Source organism: Coloeus monedula (genome assembly GCF_965178545.1).
Source record: "Coloeus monedula genome assembly, chromosome: 3".
Classification (NCBI taxonomy): Eukaryota; Metazoa; Chordata; class Aves; order Passeriformes; family Corvidae; genus Coloeus; species Coloeus monedula.
Genome location: NC_138783.1, coordinates 56806370 through 56826047, shown reverse-complemented (window position 1 = coordinate 56826047; position 19678 = coordinate 56806370). Strand labels below are relative to the sequence as shown.

At 43.1% G+C, this 19678-nt stretch overlaps 1 protein-coding gene across 5 annotated transcripts in view; it reads right to left on the bottom strand.

Annotated features, from left to right (window-relative positions):
- Positions 1-844: 844 nt before the first annotated feature.
- The window catches only part of TSC22D1 (TSC22 domain family member 1), a gene marked incomplete at its 5' end in the record, with an annotated part of 93037 nt that continues 74203 nt past the window's right edge, over positions 845-19678 (bottom strand). For 3 of the 5 annotated variants that reach the window (XM_082278819.1, XM_082278818.1, XM_082278822.1), the window contains 2 exons: positions 845-2254; positions 3332-3383. In XM_082278819.1, coding sequence (XP_082134945.1) covers positions 1997-2254; positions 3332-3383 — 310 coding nt within the window. In that variant the 3' untranslated portion in view covers positions 845-1996. Of the gene's footprint in view, positions 2255-3331; positions 3384-3808; positions 4114-19678 lie in introns of those variants that run through there. The other 2 variants (XM_082278820.1, XM_082278821.1) reach the window with 2 other exon arrangements.

Here is a 19678-nt window from a genome sequence, read left to right as displayed (position 1 = left end):
TGTAAATGACACAATAGAGTGACCTGTCCTACCTTTGAACCCTCAGCCTTCTAGTTTCCTCTGCTACACTTGACTACACTCAGTACCAAGAAGCCTCACAAAAATAGTATCTCCTGATTTTCTTTACATGAAGTAAGCAGTCATATGACCCTATAAAAAACCCTTGTAATTAACCCTTATATTTTAAGTCAGATTTTTTGTATTCACACTTTAGGTCACTGCTGTAAAACTGCAAATTCCTTTGCTCCCCTGGTTGCAGCATATGGATCACACCTTCGCCACTCATTCACCTACAAATTTGTAAGCTTAAATTCAGTTTGCTTTAATCCATATTACTAAAGAAGCATTTTTTCCAATACACACACAAAAGTGCAAATTCTTAACATTTTTCAGAAGGCAGAATTAATACTGTAACACAGGCTGACATGGCAGGATAGCCGCAGTGCTTACTGCCTTTGTCACCCTGAGTTAAGGGTGGAGCTGTGCCAGTATGGGATGACCAGTGCACAGGCAAGGGCAGTTTGCCACTAGGGAACAATTTATATATTCATATACGAAAGATATCTGTGGCCCTACAGTCCTGACCATACAGGACTGGACCAAACCCATCAGCTTTGCTTAGTCAGGTGCCCTACTCCCTCTTCCTTCATTTAACTTCAGTATCTGCCTGTTTTTAAGAGCTGTGGAAAGCAGGAGCTGCGTTTTTAGCTGAAACAGAAGTTTTAAAGCCAACAGGCAGGATCTTGCACCAAGACTTAGGTTTCCTGACCTCACTACCCATGTAAAACTGCATTGCAACATCCTGAAAGTGGCTGCGGTTAACACCAGTACAATATACAAACAGTGATTTATCAACATTGTATGCTTTATTGAAAGTTGACAAGTGCAACAGTTAAATACATTGACGTGTTACAACTGTAGAGAACATGCACAAAAACATATGCATACTACTATACAGATCATATGCAAAAAAATTCATACTGGGAAATCTGATTTTTTTTCTTTAATTCTTTCTAGCAGGGCTTGGTAATTTTTGGAGTGGTTTTTCCCATCTTGAACCAAGCTACAATGAACAATGATTTACTTCAAGATAATCAGCAGCCAGGGAACTTCAGAAGTTACACAAACAGCATCAATCTGCCAAATTCTGAACAGTTGCGTAGGTGCATTCTTATTTATGTAGCATAAAAAAAAAGTCTCAAACTTCTTCAGATCAGCCAATGAAACAACTAAACTTCAATCTGTACAACCTAAATAGTTACAGTTTTCTATTTTACAAAGTAATTACACTAAATACACAAATATACAGTAGGCAAATAACCTTCATTATAATTATCCTATGACCCAACAACTGTATTGTCACCTACCTGTTTTCTATATATAATACAGCTTTATGCACCTGTCCACTGCTTCAGAAAACGGTGCAAATATTTGCACTTAAGGTTTCAGGTGACAATTAAGTGTTAAACACTGAGATTACCTTTCTCCCTCTTCCTCTTAGATCCTATGCACCAGTCCACACTTTGGAACCCCAATGCACTACAGGGGATTGAGCCATCACTTTTTACTCCAGTCTATTTCTTCACGTTTCAGAGCTCGAAAAGCACTTGTATCAGCTGTATCACTGGATGAGTGGAAGATTTAAAAACAAACAAAAAAAATTCAGGCATGCAGCTTCATTTCTCAGCCATTTGCAGAAGCTGCTCGAGTCCCCAGTGTACTTGTGCTAATTCTCTGTAAGAAGTTTATTTTATTCAACCAACCTAAGAACATAGACTCCTTCAAGCCAAAGGGGTAAGGGAGGTAAGAGAGAGACAGATGAGTGTGTAATACAAGGGGGAGAAGCCTCTCCTGATGTGTGTAAGGCATGGAGTCCTCAGTCTGGGTTGCAATGTGCATTGAAATGGATGAAGGGTGGCTGTGGCGGATTCCCGCTAGTCCTCCTCGCTCTAGGCAGTCCAGAGGCCAGCAATCATGGTGGCGATGACACCTTGAGCTATGCTGAAGGCCCTGAGCCCTGTGATGCCGGCTGAGCAGGCTGCTGTGTTGTCCCTTGTGACTGGGAAGAGGAAGGCGGAGAACCAGTCTGCAGCTGTGCTTGGAACTGGGCAAGCTGCTCTGGGCTGGCAAGTGTTTTTAGCAGAGTGTTTTCTTGCTCCAGCTGCGAGTTCTTCTCTATCAGCTCTTTGATTTGCTCTTTGAGGACCTCCACTTCCTCCCGTACTGCATACATCAAATGACTCTTTACCAGATCCTGAAATACATGAGAGAGTGTGTGACTTAGGAAAGCAGCGCAGTGCCCGGCCCGGGCTCCCAGCCTGCCCCGCCGGAGACGCAGCAGACTCCCCCCCCCCCAGGCAGAGGGCCGGTGTGACCCGCGGCCCCGGGCAGCGCTGTCCTGGCAGGGGCCGTGCCGTGCCGGGGCCGTGCCGTGCCGGGGCCGTGCCGTGCCGGGCTGTCACGGCGGCTGCCGCCGGGCCCGGCACACACGTGCGACCCGGCCTGCACCGCGGCCCCGCCCCCGGCACCAGGCCCCGCCCCCGCGCGCGCCGGCTGCAGCCAGTTCTGGGCGCAGGTTGCCGCATTTCCCTCCCTCCCGCCGTCCGCGCGCGGCCGCGGGTGACGCCAGAGCTCGGCGCGGCCAATGGGCGGCCGAGTTATTTATAGCCGGGAGTTAAAGGCTCGGAGTTTGCCTAGCAACAGCCGGAGAGGCTCCCGGGAGAGCGGCTCCAGGCACCGCTCCAGTAACAAAGGGCGGCCGGGCCCCCGGCACCGCGTCGGGCGGGGGCCGGGGCAGCGGCCAGCGCGGCCCCCGAGGTGAAGGCGCCGGCTCCGGGCACTGCGGTGCCTGTGCCGCCCGCGGGGAGAAGGGCGCAGCGGCGGGGGATGCCCCGGCTGCAGCCGGCGGGGGATGCGCTCGTTAGGCTTGCGCTCGCCTGCGCTTCGGGGAAGAGTTAAAAAAAATAAAATGAGAAGTACCCCAAAACGCCCCCTCTTTGGGACTGTAAAACCCCACAAACACGCTCGGCTTTCTGCCCAGCAGCGCCCCTCCGCCGCCGCATGGAGCCGGGATCAATCGTTTGGGGAGGCAGGAGCCAGGAGCAATGCCGTCATTCCCTTCCCGGCATCAATACACAAACGTGCGCATTCCTCCCCGCAGGAAGCCTTTGATCAATTACAAACAAAATAAAACTAAAAAAATAAAAAAGCTCCCGAAACCAAAGCCGTGGCTCCCCTTCCGTCCCCGCACGGGTTAACCATCGCCGCCGCATCCCCATATTGTTTACTGCTTCAAACACGAACAAGGTTTTATGCCCCCATCGGTACGTACCATCGCTTGCTCAATTTTGTTGTCGATAGCAACTACGCTTGCACCAGAGGAGCTACAAGGGAGAAAGAAAGAGAAGAAAAAAAAAACATACAACATTAGCAGCGGCTGAATTATTTAAGAGACAAGAGACGCGAGCATTGGTAGCCAGTTGGCTGGGAAAGTCATCCTAACGCTGCCCTGCCGCCGCCTCGCTAGGATGCTCTAATGCAGCAAAGCAACCTGTAAAGCCGCGCCGAGCCCCCAGCCCGCAGCCCGACCAAATATCCCCACATTTTGCCCCCCGACGGACCACAAAGATGGAGCTCACTCACAGGCTGCGGCAGAAGCGCTGGGCGCCGGGGAGGGCAGCACCTCCGGGGGGAGAGGCGGGAGCCGGTGCCGCCGCTGCGGCTCCGCCGGACAAAGGAGCCAGCCCGGCGCTCACCTGCCCCGCTACCGCCGCGCCAGCAGAGCCGCTCGGACACAACACTTATTTACCTACTGTCGAGCCTCAGAGACGAGTTGTCTGTGCCCAGCAAGGACGATAAGAACGAAATCGAGAAGTGTCTTAGTTGATAAACTCCTAGATCCATTGCCACCGGTCTACAACATTGGGCATTCATGCAACCGCGGCCAGAAACGCTCCCCGGAAAAAAAAAAAAAATCAGGTCTCGCTCCTCCCGGAGGCGTGTGTGCGTGCGGGGCCGCTCCGCCGGGCGAGGCGGGGCCGGGACCCTGCGGGACCCTGCGGGGCTGCGCTCGGCCAGCTCCGAGCGGGGTCAGCGCTCCGCCGCGCAGCACAAAACCCGGGCATCCCGGCCCCCCCCAATCATTTATGCGCCGGCGCCGCCTCCCATTGGCTGCGCTGCCCGGGCCCCGCCCCGCGCCGCGCATCTCATTAGCGCGCCCCCCCCGCCGCGTGCGGCCCGGGCCGGCGGCGCCCACGCGGGACGGTCCCGCACGCGCGGGGAAGGGGGGAAGCTCGGTCCCGCCGCGTCCGCGAGCCCCGGCACGCGGGGTGCCGCAGCGCCGCTCGCTCTGCCGGCCCCCGCCCGCGGGAGCGGAGGGGAATTTAAAAAAAGGGAAAAAAAAGAAAAAAAGATAAAATAATAATAATAATTATTATTATTATTAGCTGGCCCGGGGAGCGGCGAGGAAACCCCGCACGGCCCGGCGGGAGCGAGGGACGCGCCGAGGGGCCGCCCGTGGCCGCGCCGACAGCGCCACCTATCGGCGCGCGGCAGCGGGAAAGTCCCGGTGCCGGCTCCCACGCTTATCCAGCGAGCCGTACCGGCACCCCAGCCGTACCAAGATCCGCACGTTTCAGCCCCGCAAAGCGAAGTCCATACCCGGCAGCTCTGCCCGGTTCGCCCAGGCAAAGCGGTAAAAGCAGGATACCCACACACTGCAGATAAAACTCTTCCAGACACCTACAATCCCCCTTTATCCCTTACACACGCCTTATGAGCCCATAAAGCCCTTTATGACAAAAATACTCAGCCACAGATCGTCTACAAAAGCCGGCTGATACTATTTTACAGTAACAGGGAAAATGCCTATTCACTTATTTTTAGATTGCACCATAAGGCACTTAGTGTTAAAAGCTGCAGCACATGCATTAATAATTTAGGAAAAGATTATTCTCCCACCTAACTGTGGTGGTTTTCTCACCAAATGTTATGCTCTCATGTGTCATGGAACACAGTAACTACATTCAGTGCCCATCCAAGTGATCTTCTCTACCAGTAACAGCTTAGAAACAGACCCGAGGCTGAACTACACCACCATGAAATACTATCACAAGAAACAGCCAACCTTTAAAACCACTCTTTCTAGACCTGCACTTTCAGCAGGCATTAAATTGCTTAAAGGTGCAAAAAAATAAAGTCAAAAACCTCTTCCATTCTCTACAGCAAACTTCTCCAAGAGCTACAAGTCACATACATCACAGGTGCTGCTCCCAGAGAAGCAGGAAATCCAGGAGGCACAGAATAATCATCTTAAAGCTAAATTTAGCATTTGCGTATCTGCATCATCCTTCTTAGCTTATTTATGTGGTCCTAGACTACTATTCTTTCATTCAATAATGCCAGCAGAGTAGTACAAACTAATCCTGTTCACAGGGAGGTCACATTTAAGAGTAAGAATTCCTCATAGCCACTTTCCCGCTACCACACGGTTCACATCCCACAAGGGCACAGCTCTCATCTCACCCTTTGGATATCTGGGGAATTTGCACGGGATAGCACCTAACAAGCTGCAAATTAAAGCAAGTGTTTTAGAAAAACCCTTCCCTGTACTGACTTGCAAATGCAAATAAACTGAAGCGACACACACACGAGAACATGTGCATCAGGCTCCAGCTTCCCCGCTCCTGAGGGACAAACACCAGGAACCACGTGCTGTACATACACTTCCCCATACCACTTTCTCTGCAGAGGTTACTCACTACACACCACGGTACTCATCATATTCAGTGATCAAGTGAGCCATTAACAGACAGTGCCAGAAGCACATCGTCTGTACTGGAATCTGCATCCACGTCTGTACTTGACTTGATCTAAATTAATGTTCTATGACAGGTTGGGCTTCAAAATCACTAATGTCCCAATGCAGTTACTCAGCACAATTAACAAAACTGCAGTTGGACAAAAGCTCTGGGACAAACTCTGTCCCTTGCAGTTATCAGAAAAAGGGCAGAGTAGGTGTAAAAACAGGTAAGTCCTATCACTGCTGATAATCAGGCTCTTATAAAAGAACTTGAAGATAGCAAACTCACAGGCCTGCATAGACATATCCTTGAAACTCCTGCTTTGCTGTTGCAGGACAGGCAGCAGAGAATTGTATATAGTTTCACTCGTACATGTGGAAATAAAGTCATGGATGCGTTCCAAGATGGTTGTTGGTTCTGCCATAATGACTGATAATTATCAAATGCCATTATTCCATTTGCAACAGAAAAATGATACCATTCTCAAACTAAATTAACAAAAACACGGCCATCTTTAATCTACATTAATCTTCACAAAGAAGCGATAACACATATGATCCTAAATCAAATTCCCACTAAACTCATTAACCATCTTCCATGAACTTCAGCGGGCTCTTAACAAAATCTGTCATTTATTTTTAGATGCTTACAAGCAGAGTTGTGATTCAACAGAAAGCTGTCAGCTGCGTAAGTAGGACTGCATATTAATATGCATGTTCTGCTTTGCCCACTCTATAAAAAAGCAAACCATAAGTGTCCCTTTATGGCTGAGAAAGCAGATCATCTAGGAAATAAAAAACCCCATGGTATAAATTACTTTAATCTCCAAAATTGGGATGAAATCTTTTGGGAGGAGGGAACAGCACCACTATCTCCAATGTTCTCATCTCAACACCCCATCATCTGCCTGACAAGGACAAAGACTGAACTCTATATTTAGGACTGGGGTTTTGCTGTTGTTTTTAAAAAATAACTCATTTATGAAATAAAGAAAGTATACAGAAGATTTACAGAAAATAGTTCTCCAAACTCAGTTTTCCTCTAGAAGGGCATCAAGATTACTACTGTGTTACTCAAAACCTTCTAGCCACCTCTTTTAACACCTCATTAACAGGTAATACATAATATTCTGCTCCTGAAAAAGCTTAAATTCCAGGGAGTAGAGATGAGAAAGGCTGCAGAATCACACATTTTGGTTAAGGCACTCTGGGTCTGCACCGGGTTGGACAAATTTATGCACCTGTTAGCCCAGGATATGCGATGAGTCCCTTGACACGCTTTGGAAGCCTGTGTATCCACAGAGCACCCCAGGTGTTCACAAACTGCATAAAGTAACAGGAAAAGACTCGAGATGGGTTCCTGAGCAATCAGCAGCGTAGAGTACAATACAGCAAACAAGTAGCTCACCAGCATCTTTGATCCTCAAATAAATTGACTGCTTAAATTAAACATATACATGCAGTAGTCAAAGACTTTTTGGCATGTGTCACCTTTTGTAATACTCCAGCTCTTAAACGCTGTTCCTCCCACTAAATAATTTCCTCTTGTCTCAATTTATTCATGCTAAGCACTTGGAAAAGGGTGCTTTTCATCTTAAACACATACTGAGGTAAACTACAGTACAGAATCATTTTGTCTCAATGCAAGTGTGGTTTGTCATATTTCTCCATGTGTGTTAAAAAGTTCTTTCACTTAAAACATTTATCTTTTAAGTACCTTGTCAGTGTATGCTCCCTTCAGATGACAACATTAAAAGCCCTCGACAAGTACCTTCTGAACTTAAAATAAATCTCATTTTTTGATGATGTTACAAAGATACCACACCAGAAAACATTAGAAAAACAGCAATTGCTGTCACAGCACACTTTCATCTTACTCTCAGACAGGCTCAGATCCTGTGAATTTCACCTACGGTTTTCAACTGCAGAGTGCAAGTAACTGAAGAGGTTAAAAATAAAATATGCTATTTACTCAAGAAAAGGCTACAGTAATTGGATTCTAGCTGACATCTGACTGTGCATTTCTCTTGGCATCTAAAAATGGTGAATAAATGGCAGAGCACTCTTCTGCCTTAAAATTCATAGATTCAAAACTCTTTGTGTACTGACAGCAACCCCCCCAGCATCCAACTTATGCAAAATTGCTCCAAGCTAATAACTGAGAAAGCTCTGGCTGCACTTGACATCAAGGACTAAAGGTTTATTTATTTCAATAGGCCATGGTATTTTCATCTCAGGAAAGGTACATTACTGGAGAAGCTGTCCAACGAACTTTCTTTCCCACAGTAAATCATAAATATTTTTAACAGACTAAGGACCAAAAAAACAACCAAATAAAATAACCCCACCCACACAAACTCCATCTTCAAATAGCCTAAATAAAGATCACAAAATCTCAGCCAACTTCCTTTTCCAGACCCAAACTCTTAGCTAAGATCTTGATCTAAAGAATCCAAGCCACTAAGAACTTACTGCTCAGTTCCAAAAGACACGTATTTTATTTCTAGATTGAATTCTGCTACTTCAATTTATGTACTTCTGCTAACTTGAAAAAGCTCTTTCTACAAGATAGTACTCTCTCAGTTTTCCTAAATGTGAGCTTTTCCTGCCCCATATTAATGTTATTTGCATCTATAATTTAGTTGATTGGTTTGCTAGAAATTGGAGTTTAGTTCCATGAAAAACAGATAAAAGGGAAAGCTATGCAGGATGCTAGTGAAATGAAGTGCTGTATTTGTAAATACTTTTTTTTTTCTTTTTTCCAGATGTGCAAGCATAACTAAATAAATATTTAGTGGAAAGAATACATACACCCTACTGGGGCTCTGGAAATAACCTGACAGTATCTCTGATCACAGTGCATACACAGGAGTATCATGCTGTGAGCTCTGCACAAGAGACAGAGGCTGCATTTAAAGCAAGAAGATAACCATGTAAGATCAAAAGACAAACAAGGAGCAGTTCTCACTGGTTCCTCTGAGGATATCCTCTTTCTCTTCAACAGACTAATTGCCAAGTCAACCCCACTTATTTTTAATGAGAATTATGATTCTACCAATTTTAATGCTGACAAAACAAAACATACTATAATCTATAATCAAGTCTATAATCAAGTACCTGGATATAGCCAAACACAGAGATGACCCACTTGTTACGGATCAGAGAGAACTCTGCAGGGAAATGTGAGCCATCTTAAAGCAGTTTTGATGCTTGGAGAGAGATGTATGGCATCCTCTTTCCCAAGATCATCCATAGATGACCATCTAGCAATGCAGCTGGGATGAAGGGCTGTGTTCTGCACATATCCAGTGAGTTTCAAAGTCCCCTCACAGAGTCAGCTGAGGTCTATCACAACTCAAAACCTGAAATTACATCCAGATGCTACTCCACCTTAAATGTAAAGAAGTTATACATTTGCAGTAACATGTAACTTGGGAATCATAGGCTTTTGTCATTTCAGAAACCTTTAAATGAGTAGGTGTGAAATATTTAACTTTACTACAGGTGAAAGCATCCTCCTCAGCATCCCATAAAGCACCCTTGTCCAAGGGCTGCAAAGGAAAGAATCCACCAACATGTTAGCATCCTGAAAATTTTAAGTGAGACATCTGAGCCAGGAAATTATTTTCTTTCCTCCAGAAAGCTGCACACAACATCACTCTGCATGCTGACACTGTCCCCAGGATGGACGTGGAAAAGAAGTTTAGTGTCATAAAGCAGCATATATAGAAGAGTGATAAAATGTTACAACCTTTAATTTTCACTACCCAAAGCATGGAGCTGAAATTTATTTTTCCTTTACATGAAATTTGGCTTAAATAATTTTACATTTAATGCATAGAAAGAGTGTTCAATACACCCAGAAGTAAAAAACCACTTACACAAATATTTAATCCCACTTATTCTAACTGTACAACAGATTTTTCAACCACATACTCCAAAATTAAATAAAGAGGGAAGGAAAGAGTCATTGGAGCATTTTAAGTTACAGTTAACATAACGTAACAAACATGACAGGTATAAGGAGTGGTTTGGCACACTGACATGACAAGCATTTGGAAAGATGAAATTCTCTATATTAAAAGGCATCACTGAGCCAGGGGACAAATGGCCCAGGAGGGACTACAGGACAATGGCTGACACCCACTCACCCCAGGTTAGCTTCAATGGTACACGGTGGGTTTAGAAATCAAATTAAAAACCAGCCAAATTAACCTGTAACTAAGAAGGCTCATCTTTTATTATTTCTGAACTTGCATTATTTTCTGTTTCCTTAAGGCTGCAGAAAAGCCACACCAGGTCTCATTAAATGGGAAAACTGTCTTACTGAGTACTGCTAATTGTGGAAGGGGAAGATGGAGGATCTTAGGGCCCTTCATTTCCCCTGTTCCCAGCCCCTTGTAAAGCTTACACCCATTATACCTTTTTAACTCCTTAATACATTCCTTGCTCTTTTCCCACCTCCTCCCCTGTTTCTAATTGTTACCCTTGAAACTATATTGAAAATCTTAGATCAGCTAATAATTTAGTCATGCTTATTAAAAAAGTATTTATATAGCATTAACAGCTAGCTGGTCTACACTTCTCACTGGTCTACACTTCTCATCATTTGCCCTTTGATGGCCATTTTTTGGTGCAACACTTGAAATTAAGCCTGTATTTCCCACAGAAGCCTATCACACTAGAAGACAACTCAGGGTTGCTAGGAACAAAGCCAAAACCTCTCCAATTAACCAGCATTGTCCTATGGTCTTCAGGAAGCTGGGAATGAAGTTCCCTACCCCAGCTTTTACAGAAATTCTTAAGAACAGTTGATATAAAGTACAGACACAAAACTTAAGTCCTCAGTGTGAGAAAGGAGCATTCGGGATGCAAATCTGATCTGCCGTGAACGAGAATGAAAATCGGCCACTTCTCAGCTTTTGTGGTGGCAGATCCCTCGTTACCACCCTGTTGTGCAGAACCATTTTAAGGTCATTCTGTTAAGTAATAATAAATTCCCAACACTGCAACTTGTTTACACGTATATAAAAATAAAGACAGTAAGCTCAGAGTTCAATGCCACTTTTCTTCCTCAGCAGGTATTTTAAGACAACAGACCTCTATCCAGCTGCCCATTTACACTCGCCCAGTTTCAGTCTCTCTGCAATCACTGGCAAATGGCTTCACATGTATCAGCAGTATCGGTGAACAAATAGGGAAATGATTTTAGATTAACTCCCCTGGGTCCAATGCGTGCATACTACACAAATTTGAAATGTCATATTTCCTAATCTCAGAGTGGTCAAAATACTCTAGCAATGCCACAACCCACAGTTTATCATAATTTGGTGAGTTCCTAAGAAAATACAGGGAAAATTCAAGACCTTCTGTGCCATCCAAGAAGAACTGTACTTTAACAGGCTGAATTTACCGTAGCATATTTAAAGGTATTTTTATACCTGAATGGAGAGCTTCATTTATAGATATCAAATCCCATGTACCTCCAACCATTCAGGAAGCATGGGGAGAATTTCCATGAACAAATAAGAATGTGACCTGATTACTGCACAGTGCAGTGTACCCTAAAACCTTACTTAATTAGCCATCAAGTTGAGCATTTGTGGGACAATTTCCTGCCTAACCTGTAGCTTCCCCCTGTGACCTTCCCCCCGTTTGTGAAAACAAGCATATGAGAGAAATCTGATGAATGCCCATGCTTCAACTCAGTACAGAATTGAGACCAGGTACAGCTCAACTCTGGAGTAGGAAAGCACTCCCAGGGTTCTTAATCCAGGCACAGCTACAGTGATTTAAGAGACACAGATCCTGCTGACTCACAATCGCAGAAATCCCAACAGTGTATCTCCATTTACACTCTCCTTGCTGAAGGAATAAATTGTAAAGCAATATTGATTTGAAATAGAATACAAGATACCTGGGAAAGTATGTAAGACTATGAAATGACTATGTGCTTCAAAACTTAAAAATTACCTAAAGAACAGATTGATCAAAATTTTAATTTGACCTGACTGTGCCTTATGGCGTTAGGGATGTATTACCTACTTTAGCACAACAGTTCCTTCTTGACACCCTGCCACACCGCAAACCAAAAAGAACAGAACACAGATGTGCTGGCTCAGCATATTTTGAACATGTCTCTGGAGCACCTTCTAGACCAGAGACTGCAAACAGCTGGCACAGGCCCAGGTCATCTACAAAAGGGTGTGTATCCTGAAGTCCTGGTTCTCCTTCAAATGGGATCCAGCCTTCCTCAGGACCCTACTGATCCTGTAAAGGAACCTCAGGGAGTAAGAAGCTCTAATTTTCCACAGGACAGCATCTTCTAGCTTAAAAGCAGCAAGTACCTCGAGACTGTTGGATCCGTGGTGGCCACATGGGGCACACACCACTGACATTTAGCCACCCTTGAGCCAGACATTCTGCAAACAGCAGAAGACGTTCTCTTTATCTTTTAATACACAGGTTGCGAAGGAAAGATTACAGCATATCATTTCTTACCTCATCAGTGTCTGGGTAATCGTCTTTATGCAGTGACGACTAAATTTATGAGTGGCACCCTGTTTATGAAGCATTCCTGTGCTCTCCCTAAAACTGCTGATGGATGTTTTTTGGTGGATATCCACCTAAAACATTTAATTAGATGTCCAAGGTTCTTTTGTATAAACAAGGTCCAAGGCTCATGTATATATTATGTCAGGTACCTAACACTTCTGAAAAACAATTACTTCATCCTTCTGAAACCACTATCATTATAATGAAACCCTGAACCTCTGTGGCTTAAAATAATTCAAAACAAAACCCAATCCCCACAAAAACAAAACCGAAGCAACTGCAGTATCAGAAGTCTGAGTAACCCAGTTAGTAAAGCATTGGGAGTCCAAAACAGCTCCCAGGTACATTTCCTCATTCTTACACAGGGTGTTAGCCCAGTGGCCACTCTTCTACAGCATCAGCACGATGAGCTGCCACACTCCTCTCAGTATAACGGAAGGAGAGAAAATCCCTACTGCAACACACAATTTAAAGCCTCCCTCTTCCAGCTCCACAGACAGAGCCAGGGAACCACTGCTGCAGAGCCCCACCAAGCACAGAGGACAGAAGGATCTCTTCTAAAACCCACACTAGGTAACTTCCCATCCAGGGAGGCATGCCTCTTCCCACACAAGGTACAGAACAGGGGAATTCCTCTATGACTCTTCCCAGCTACTACTAACTGATAGAGGCCCTTGCCACGTGAACAGTAACATCGATCACCAGCTCTGGTACAAGCAATCATGACAACTATAAACAGAAATATTTGTAAGTGAATGTTTGAGTCACAGGGTAGCACTGCTGGCATTCAGGCTCCTGACTTGAATTAGTTTGCCCAAACCTGTTTTTCAGCCCTATTTCTGAAGAACTCAGCATTTTAAAACAAGTTGTCAATAAACTGAAGCAGGTAGAAAAGAAACATTAAACTGATTCCAAGGTTGGGGGAATTTACTTATACTGATAGACTAAAAGATGCCAAGGTACTTGAAAGGATCCTTGAAATCCTTGGAAGGACTGAGATGTGACTTGAGTGAAAAATTACTTTTAAACAGAGAAAATACTAAGTTTAAGGGGCTATCAAACTTTTGTTTTATTTCTTCATATTAGAGTGCAACTACTTAGTATTTGCCTAATGATGAATTAAAACCTCTTTTTTAAAAAAAATAACATTAGCTCATAAGTACAGTGGGATTTCTATCCCTTGATATCATTTAGGTTGGAAAAGACCTTTAAGTTCATTGAGTCCAACTGTAAAACCTAACATTGCCAAATCCACCTGTCAGATAGACTGGATGCCCATCACTCAGGTACACTTTCAACAAATTTAAATTACTGATGTTCTGATAGGGATGACCTAAATAATAGCAAGACAGACGTTTTCATGCTTGACTTCAATATTCATGTATTTTAACCAACTACAGCCCACTTTACCCATCCTAAGAGTTAGCAGGTGTACCCAGTGCTCCCTCCTTCCAGTTTATGCCATAACCAGAGGCTGAAGTATCTTCTGACCTGTGTTTATTTCCCCCCACCCTCCCCAGGATCACATCTTCTGCACTTCCAACCAAGTTTCAAAAAGAAATATGAAGGATGCCACACCACCATTCATCTGGTACGAATATGGAAAGATGCTGGAGTACATCCGAAGTGGACACAGGCACCTGTCTGCAGTCTGCACTACACGAGAGCCTGGAGCTCCTGCACACCCACATAATCACCATTTCCAGCTGTCTAGTGCTAGACAGCTCCCCAGTAGCACACAGACATTAGGGGTTGCTTTTCCAAAACAACTTGGTGGAGCTCCAGAGCCTAAACTCTGAATCCTGGACTTCATTCTGGCAGCCAAACTTAAAATGAAAAATATGCATAAAGTATTTAATTTTATTAAGAGGACAAGTCCTTCTCAGTATGCTGTAAACTGCCCTTGACTGCAAGTAGGAAAAGATTCACCAGCTGTATCCATATCCTCTATGTTTTAAATGAGATGCCTGACCCCCAGAATCACTTCTCTTTCCTCCAGAAAGCCATGGACAACTGCACTCACTCTCAAATTCTGCATCTACGCCAGAAAAAACTAAATGCTTCTTTGTATTTGACCCATGCATTCAGCAGGGTCAGTTTGGGGAAAAAAAATGTATAGTCACATGCAATATTAGCCAAGAAAAGCTGCCATTTGCAATTGCCATTTACCATTTGCAATTTGTGGTGACATGACAACCAACCAACCTGAATTCACAGAAAAACAACTGGGAAAAAACCAGCATCTCTGCCAGAGAAACTAGAGGAAACAAAGGCAAATGAAAATTAACTAGAAAGTAGCTTGTAGAGCAAGGCTACAAGAGAAACTGTCCATGTTTTCTGTATAATGTTAACAGATGCAGACTTTGGTTTATTACTAGAGGTGCTACATCATGCTCCTGTGTGTATCAGTAAAAGTCACTCACAGCAAAACCTTTTAATAATGCAGAAAGGTTCAAGAAAAATCACACCACCACACCTTTTTCATTACATATTTTGTGGAATAGCTTGGTTGGAAACAATCTCCTCAATACTACCTCCCTTGTTCAGTAATATGATACCAGTCACTGCTGCATCCATACGCCGCTCACACATAAGGTACCTGTTGCCATTATAGATCAACTGCTATTATAGAAGATTTCCATTATACTTATCCTTGAGCATTCTGATTAATTTAGTACAATTTTAAGGTTCATTTGAAAGTTCAAGCGTGTTTTCAGAAACTGTCAATTACTGAAAAGAATTTAAATTGAGCTTTTAAAAAAAATGTTTTCCAGTGTATAATTTTATATTCTTTAAAGAGGCACCATTCACAGAGGAAAGCTATTCTCCACAGGGAATACCACAAACATAACATGACAAAAATATGAAGTTAAATGTATTAGTTGATATATGTAAACATTTATATAAGATCAAGGGGTTAGAATTTAAGGGTGTGGCATAACAAAAGCACCAGTTCAGAGATCAGAAGTTAGGAACAAATTCCATGCTCCCTCCCACAGATGGGTATTTTCCTTCTGTACACAGAAAAACAATTCTGCAACATGAAGAGTCAGGGCATTTTTTCCCCCCCACTGTCATGTATTTTTAACTCAGTAAAAGAATTCTTCCAATTCACAAAGTTACTTGGAATTTACTTTAAACACTAGAAAGAACCACATCAAAAACACACAGTTCATATTTCACTGTTTATATGGAAAAGGAGGTTGCAGAAGACTAAGCTGTATTTCAGTGCTCTCCAAACATTTAACAAGACTGATTAACTAAACTTTTCTTTGACCATGTGACAGTACAGAAGATAGTGCATATTATATATGAAAATTATTTGAATGAATACAAACTTATTTGATAATGAGTTTCAAATCCTGTTTTCTCAAATTCTCTTTTTTGGTTTAGTATTACATTACTTAAGATTTGTAACAACTAAAATAACAATTTTTGAAAAGAAGAAATAGAAGTACTGTAAGAGCAAATGTTTTATAATATGGATTATTTTAAGTACTGCTGTAAAGATATTTCAAGGCATGTAGATTTTCACTGAAAAAGTAATCAACTCTGCATGACAATATTCTCAACCAGTATGATATTCCTAGCTTGAAATAGTTTTAATAAGTGCCAAGTACCTTGACTTAGAAGTATTAAATACTTGTGTAAACAAAATTAAAGAAGCCTCCAAAAAGTAAAACAAATAAATCAGGCATCTACATATTAAAAACTTTATAAATACCTCTTTAGATGTCGTTCCAGTTCCAAAAATAACACTTTCATGATTGTTTGGTCAGGACCTTGTTTCTGGAGAAGCGTCACTTTCATTGATGTATCTATTTCGTACCTGCTGATTAGTTTCCCCCAGGTGGAGGGTCAGAAGAAATACCTTTCGCTCCTTGGCGGCTGTAAGATTAGCCTTAGCATTCCACTATTAACCACGCATCCTGAATTCTGCAGCACTTTAAGGAATTGCAAAGCCTTGCCCGTTAAAGATTATCCGCTTGCTTCAATTCAAAGTTTGCTGAGTTTAATACTGGTTGGTCATGATCAAGAAAAACAAGAAGGGCGAACAGTGACACCACAGATCCTGAGGTCACATGGTGTTCTGTTACATAAAGCATCAAAAGAGATTAAAATCTTCATGATTACGTTTTCAAATCTCAAACAAATGCATCTTCTCTCAGCAGTGCCAACTCTGAAGCTGATTCAACCTGCTCCCACTTTTTGTGAAGCACATGTTAATCACTATAGGCAGCTAATTCTGCTTACAGAGAGGCAGCTCAAGTTATACTGTTTCTTAAATCAAAGTTCTAGGGCTTAATGGCAATCTAATTAGATACCAAAGTGGCAGTAGCCTGCTTGCCAGAAAATATTTTACACAGACAAATCCTGTCCCTCACTGCTACTTTAAAAAGAACCAGTGATGAGAGTTGGAGACATGTATCTAGTTAGTCAGATAAAGATAGCAACTCATCATGTATCAAGCCAAAATTCAATCAAATATTGCATATTCTTCCTCACAGAAACACAGATTGCCATAAGGAGGTTCTGGTGCATTGTAGTAACCCTCTGCCATGTAACTATGAGCCTATATGCACAGGCTTATTATCCAACTTGCTTCAGTGTAAGCATTTTCCTTCCTCAACCCTGTTGAATGCTTTTCAGTGGGAAGAAAAGTTGACTTCCCACAGTACAATGTAGAGAAGCAAAGAAGATTCATTTCCTTACTCCACAGGCAAGCAACAGAGTGAGAGATAACCCCTCACCATGGAAATAGCCAGCCACTTGCAGTATGCATGCAGGAACTCCCACCAACCAGAGAGCATGGGCATTGATTACAGTGGTTACACCCTTCCATCAGACCAAGACCACACAAATGCAGAGACAAAACCAGAAATGCAACCTAGCAAATGTTACTTGGGCTTACTGCTGACAGCTAAAGTGTAAGAATATATTGCAAAGAAACCAAATGAAAGAGTTGAACAAGTTCTTAGAATCACAGAATTATTTGGGTTGGAAGGGACCTTAAAGACCATCTAGTTCCAATCTCCCTGCCATGGACAGGGACATCTTCCACTAGACCAGGTTGCTCAGGGCCCCATCCACGCTGACCTTGAACACTACAAGGGATGGGGCATCCACAGCTTCTCTGGACCTCCTGTGCCAGTGTCTCACCATCCTCACAGTAAAGAATTTCTTCCCGATATCTAATCTAAACCTGCCCTCTGTCAGCTGCCTCAGAGTATGGCCTTATACTATTTACCTGCACTTCTGTTGTACCTTGCCAAAGTGGTGAAGAGGGGATTTATAACAAGAGAAGTAGGTATTACTCAATAAAAAATAAAGGAGTCTGGCTTGGGTGAGGAAGGGAGAGTTAAAACCAGCTCTACTTAGAACCAAGAAGTCTACCATCACACACAGGGGATATTTTATTTAGGAGGTAGTGAGGAAGAAAAGAAAAAATGCAAAACATTTACCCTTGGAAATGAAGGATCCAGTGGGATTAGTTCCCCATTCCCAAAGCCTAGAGGGAGTTCAGATAATTTAAATGGGGCTTCAGATATACTAACTGTGAAGGAGAGCAGAATACTTCTAAACGGTCTTCCCAGAGCCTTGTACGCCTGTCTTACAAGGACAGAGCACAGTGCTTGTTTTAAAGCACACCAAGGAGTTGAAGCTGACAAGTTAACACTTTACAATAAATGTTTCTCTCATTACATTAAGTCCATCTCTCTCAGCACAGCATGGGAATGGGTAACAGTCAAGGCTGATTTTAACATTCTCCTCTCACTCCCAATGAAAAGGCACAGAGGTGGGACCACTCAGATGGCGGAGCAGTTGTATTCCTGGATCTTGGTCCTTGGAGAAGAGGCAGACTGATATAACAGCTCTAAAAGAGGGATGTTTACTCTGAAAGCAGAGCCACTCTTGAAAGCTTCAAGTGGACGCTCACTTAGTACAACCACATGTGAGAGGGAGGTGAATCAAAGTCAACAGGCTTCAATGAAAAATAAACAAGGAGCAAAGGAAACAGCAATCATACCAATAAACAACTACTGACAAAGTTTGACCCGGTATTATTGAATAGCTTCAGTATTCAAGATGAAATATTACTTACAGCATGAAATCTTGCTTATTTTAAAGAGCTGAAGCATCAAGCTGACTAGAACAACACACAAAACCAACTCCAGAAAGCTGAACTGAGACAAATTTTACCTTGAGTGGCATCCTTTTATATCCTTCCAGAGTTGGAGACTCGTACAATAGTAACTCCTAATGTATCCTACTGGTTACACTATCTCATGTCAGATATGCTACAACCTCTCTGGGACATTCTGCACAGCTGAGCCGTGGCAGTCAGGCTCAGCTAAGTCTGTATCCCACAGAACTGCACCAACAGAACTGATAGGTTTTAAGCTGCCATTCTCCTAACTCTTTATGATCCTTCTGTTGCCTGTAAAGCTGCACAGTCAACACCAGGTAGGAGAAAACCCTTTCTCCGTACCTACTGTGCATACAGTACACGCACTGGTTGCAGGTGTTTTCCAGGATGCCTGACACCATGAATACATACTGATGTATGCTGGAGTGGGAAAGGGACTAAAGCAGAGACGTTAACCTTTTCTGCAGACAGTCTTTACTTTCTCCTTTCCTATGCCAAGATGCCCTCTGAACAGGAGCTCCATCATGCTAGCAGCTGTGTCATGAGAGCTGAAAACAGGGTCCTGTAAGTTATGCACATCTGACTGATACATTGCTCAGCTCCAGTGCTGTTCTGACTCAATCTGGGTTTCCCGTACAGTCAGAAAGATCATTAAATATTAGATTACATGGGGCACAAAAGCAGTTTCTTAAGAGACAAATCTAAGCACTGAATAAAATTTAGGAAAGATTAATAACTATCTAATTAATAACTATGTTCTATCAACTCACATCCACACACAAATAAAAAGATACTGCAAACAGTTATTTTTGCAGCATCCTTCTAATGAATTTCTGCTAAAATCCTTGTAATTTGCTCTGCTTATTAGCAGAAGCCACATCAGAATCAGTTTGAAAGTGAAAAGTAAATATATACACACTCAAGCATGTATGATGTGGAACTACAGCATATATTCAGCTGCTTCATTCTGCAAAGCAGCAAGTTCACCATTGGGCCCACAAAGAAAAACCGTAACTAACTCCATCTCTGGTAACACCAATCACCTTTCCTCATGCTTCAGCCCCAATTCTGGTGATGACTTTACAGTAAGGCAACACTCACAGGCTTCATTTAATGGTACTTCTTTAGCTATGTCATGGAAAATGGTTTCTATACCACTGATCCAAAAGCACCTG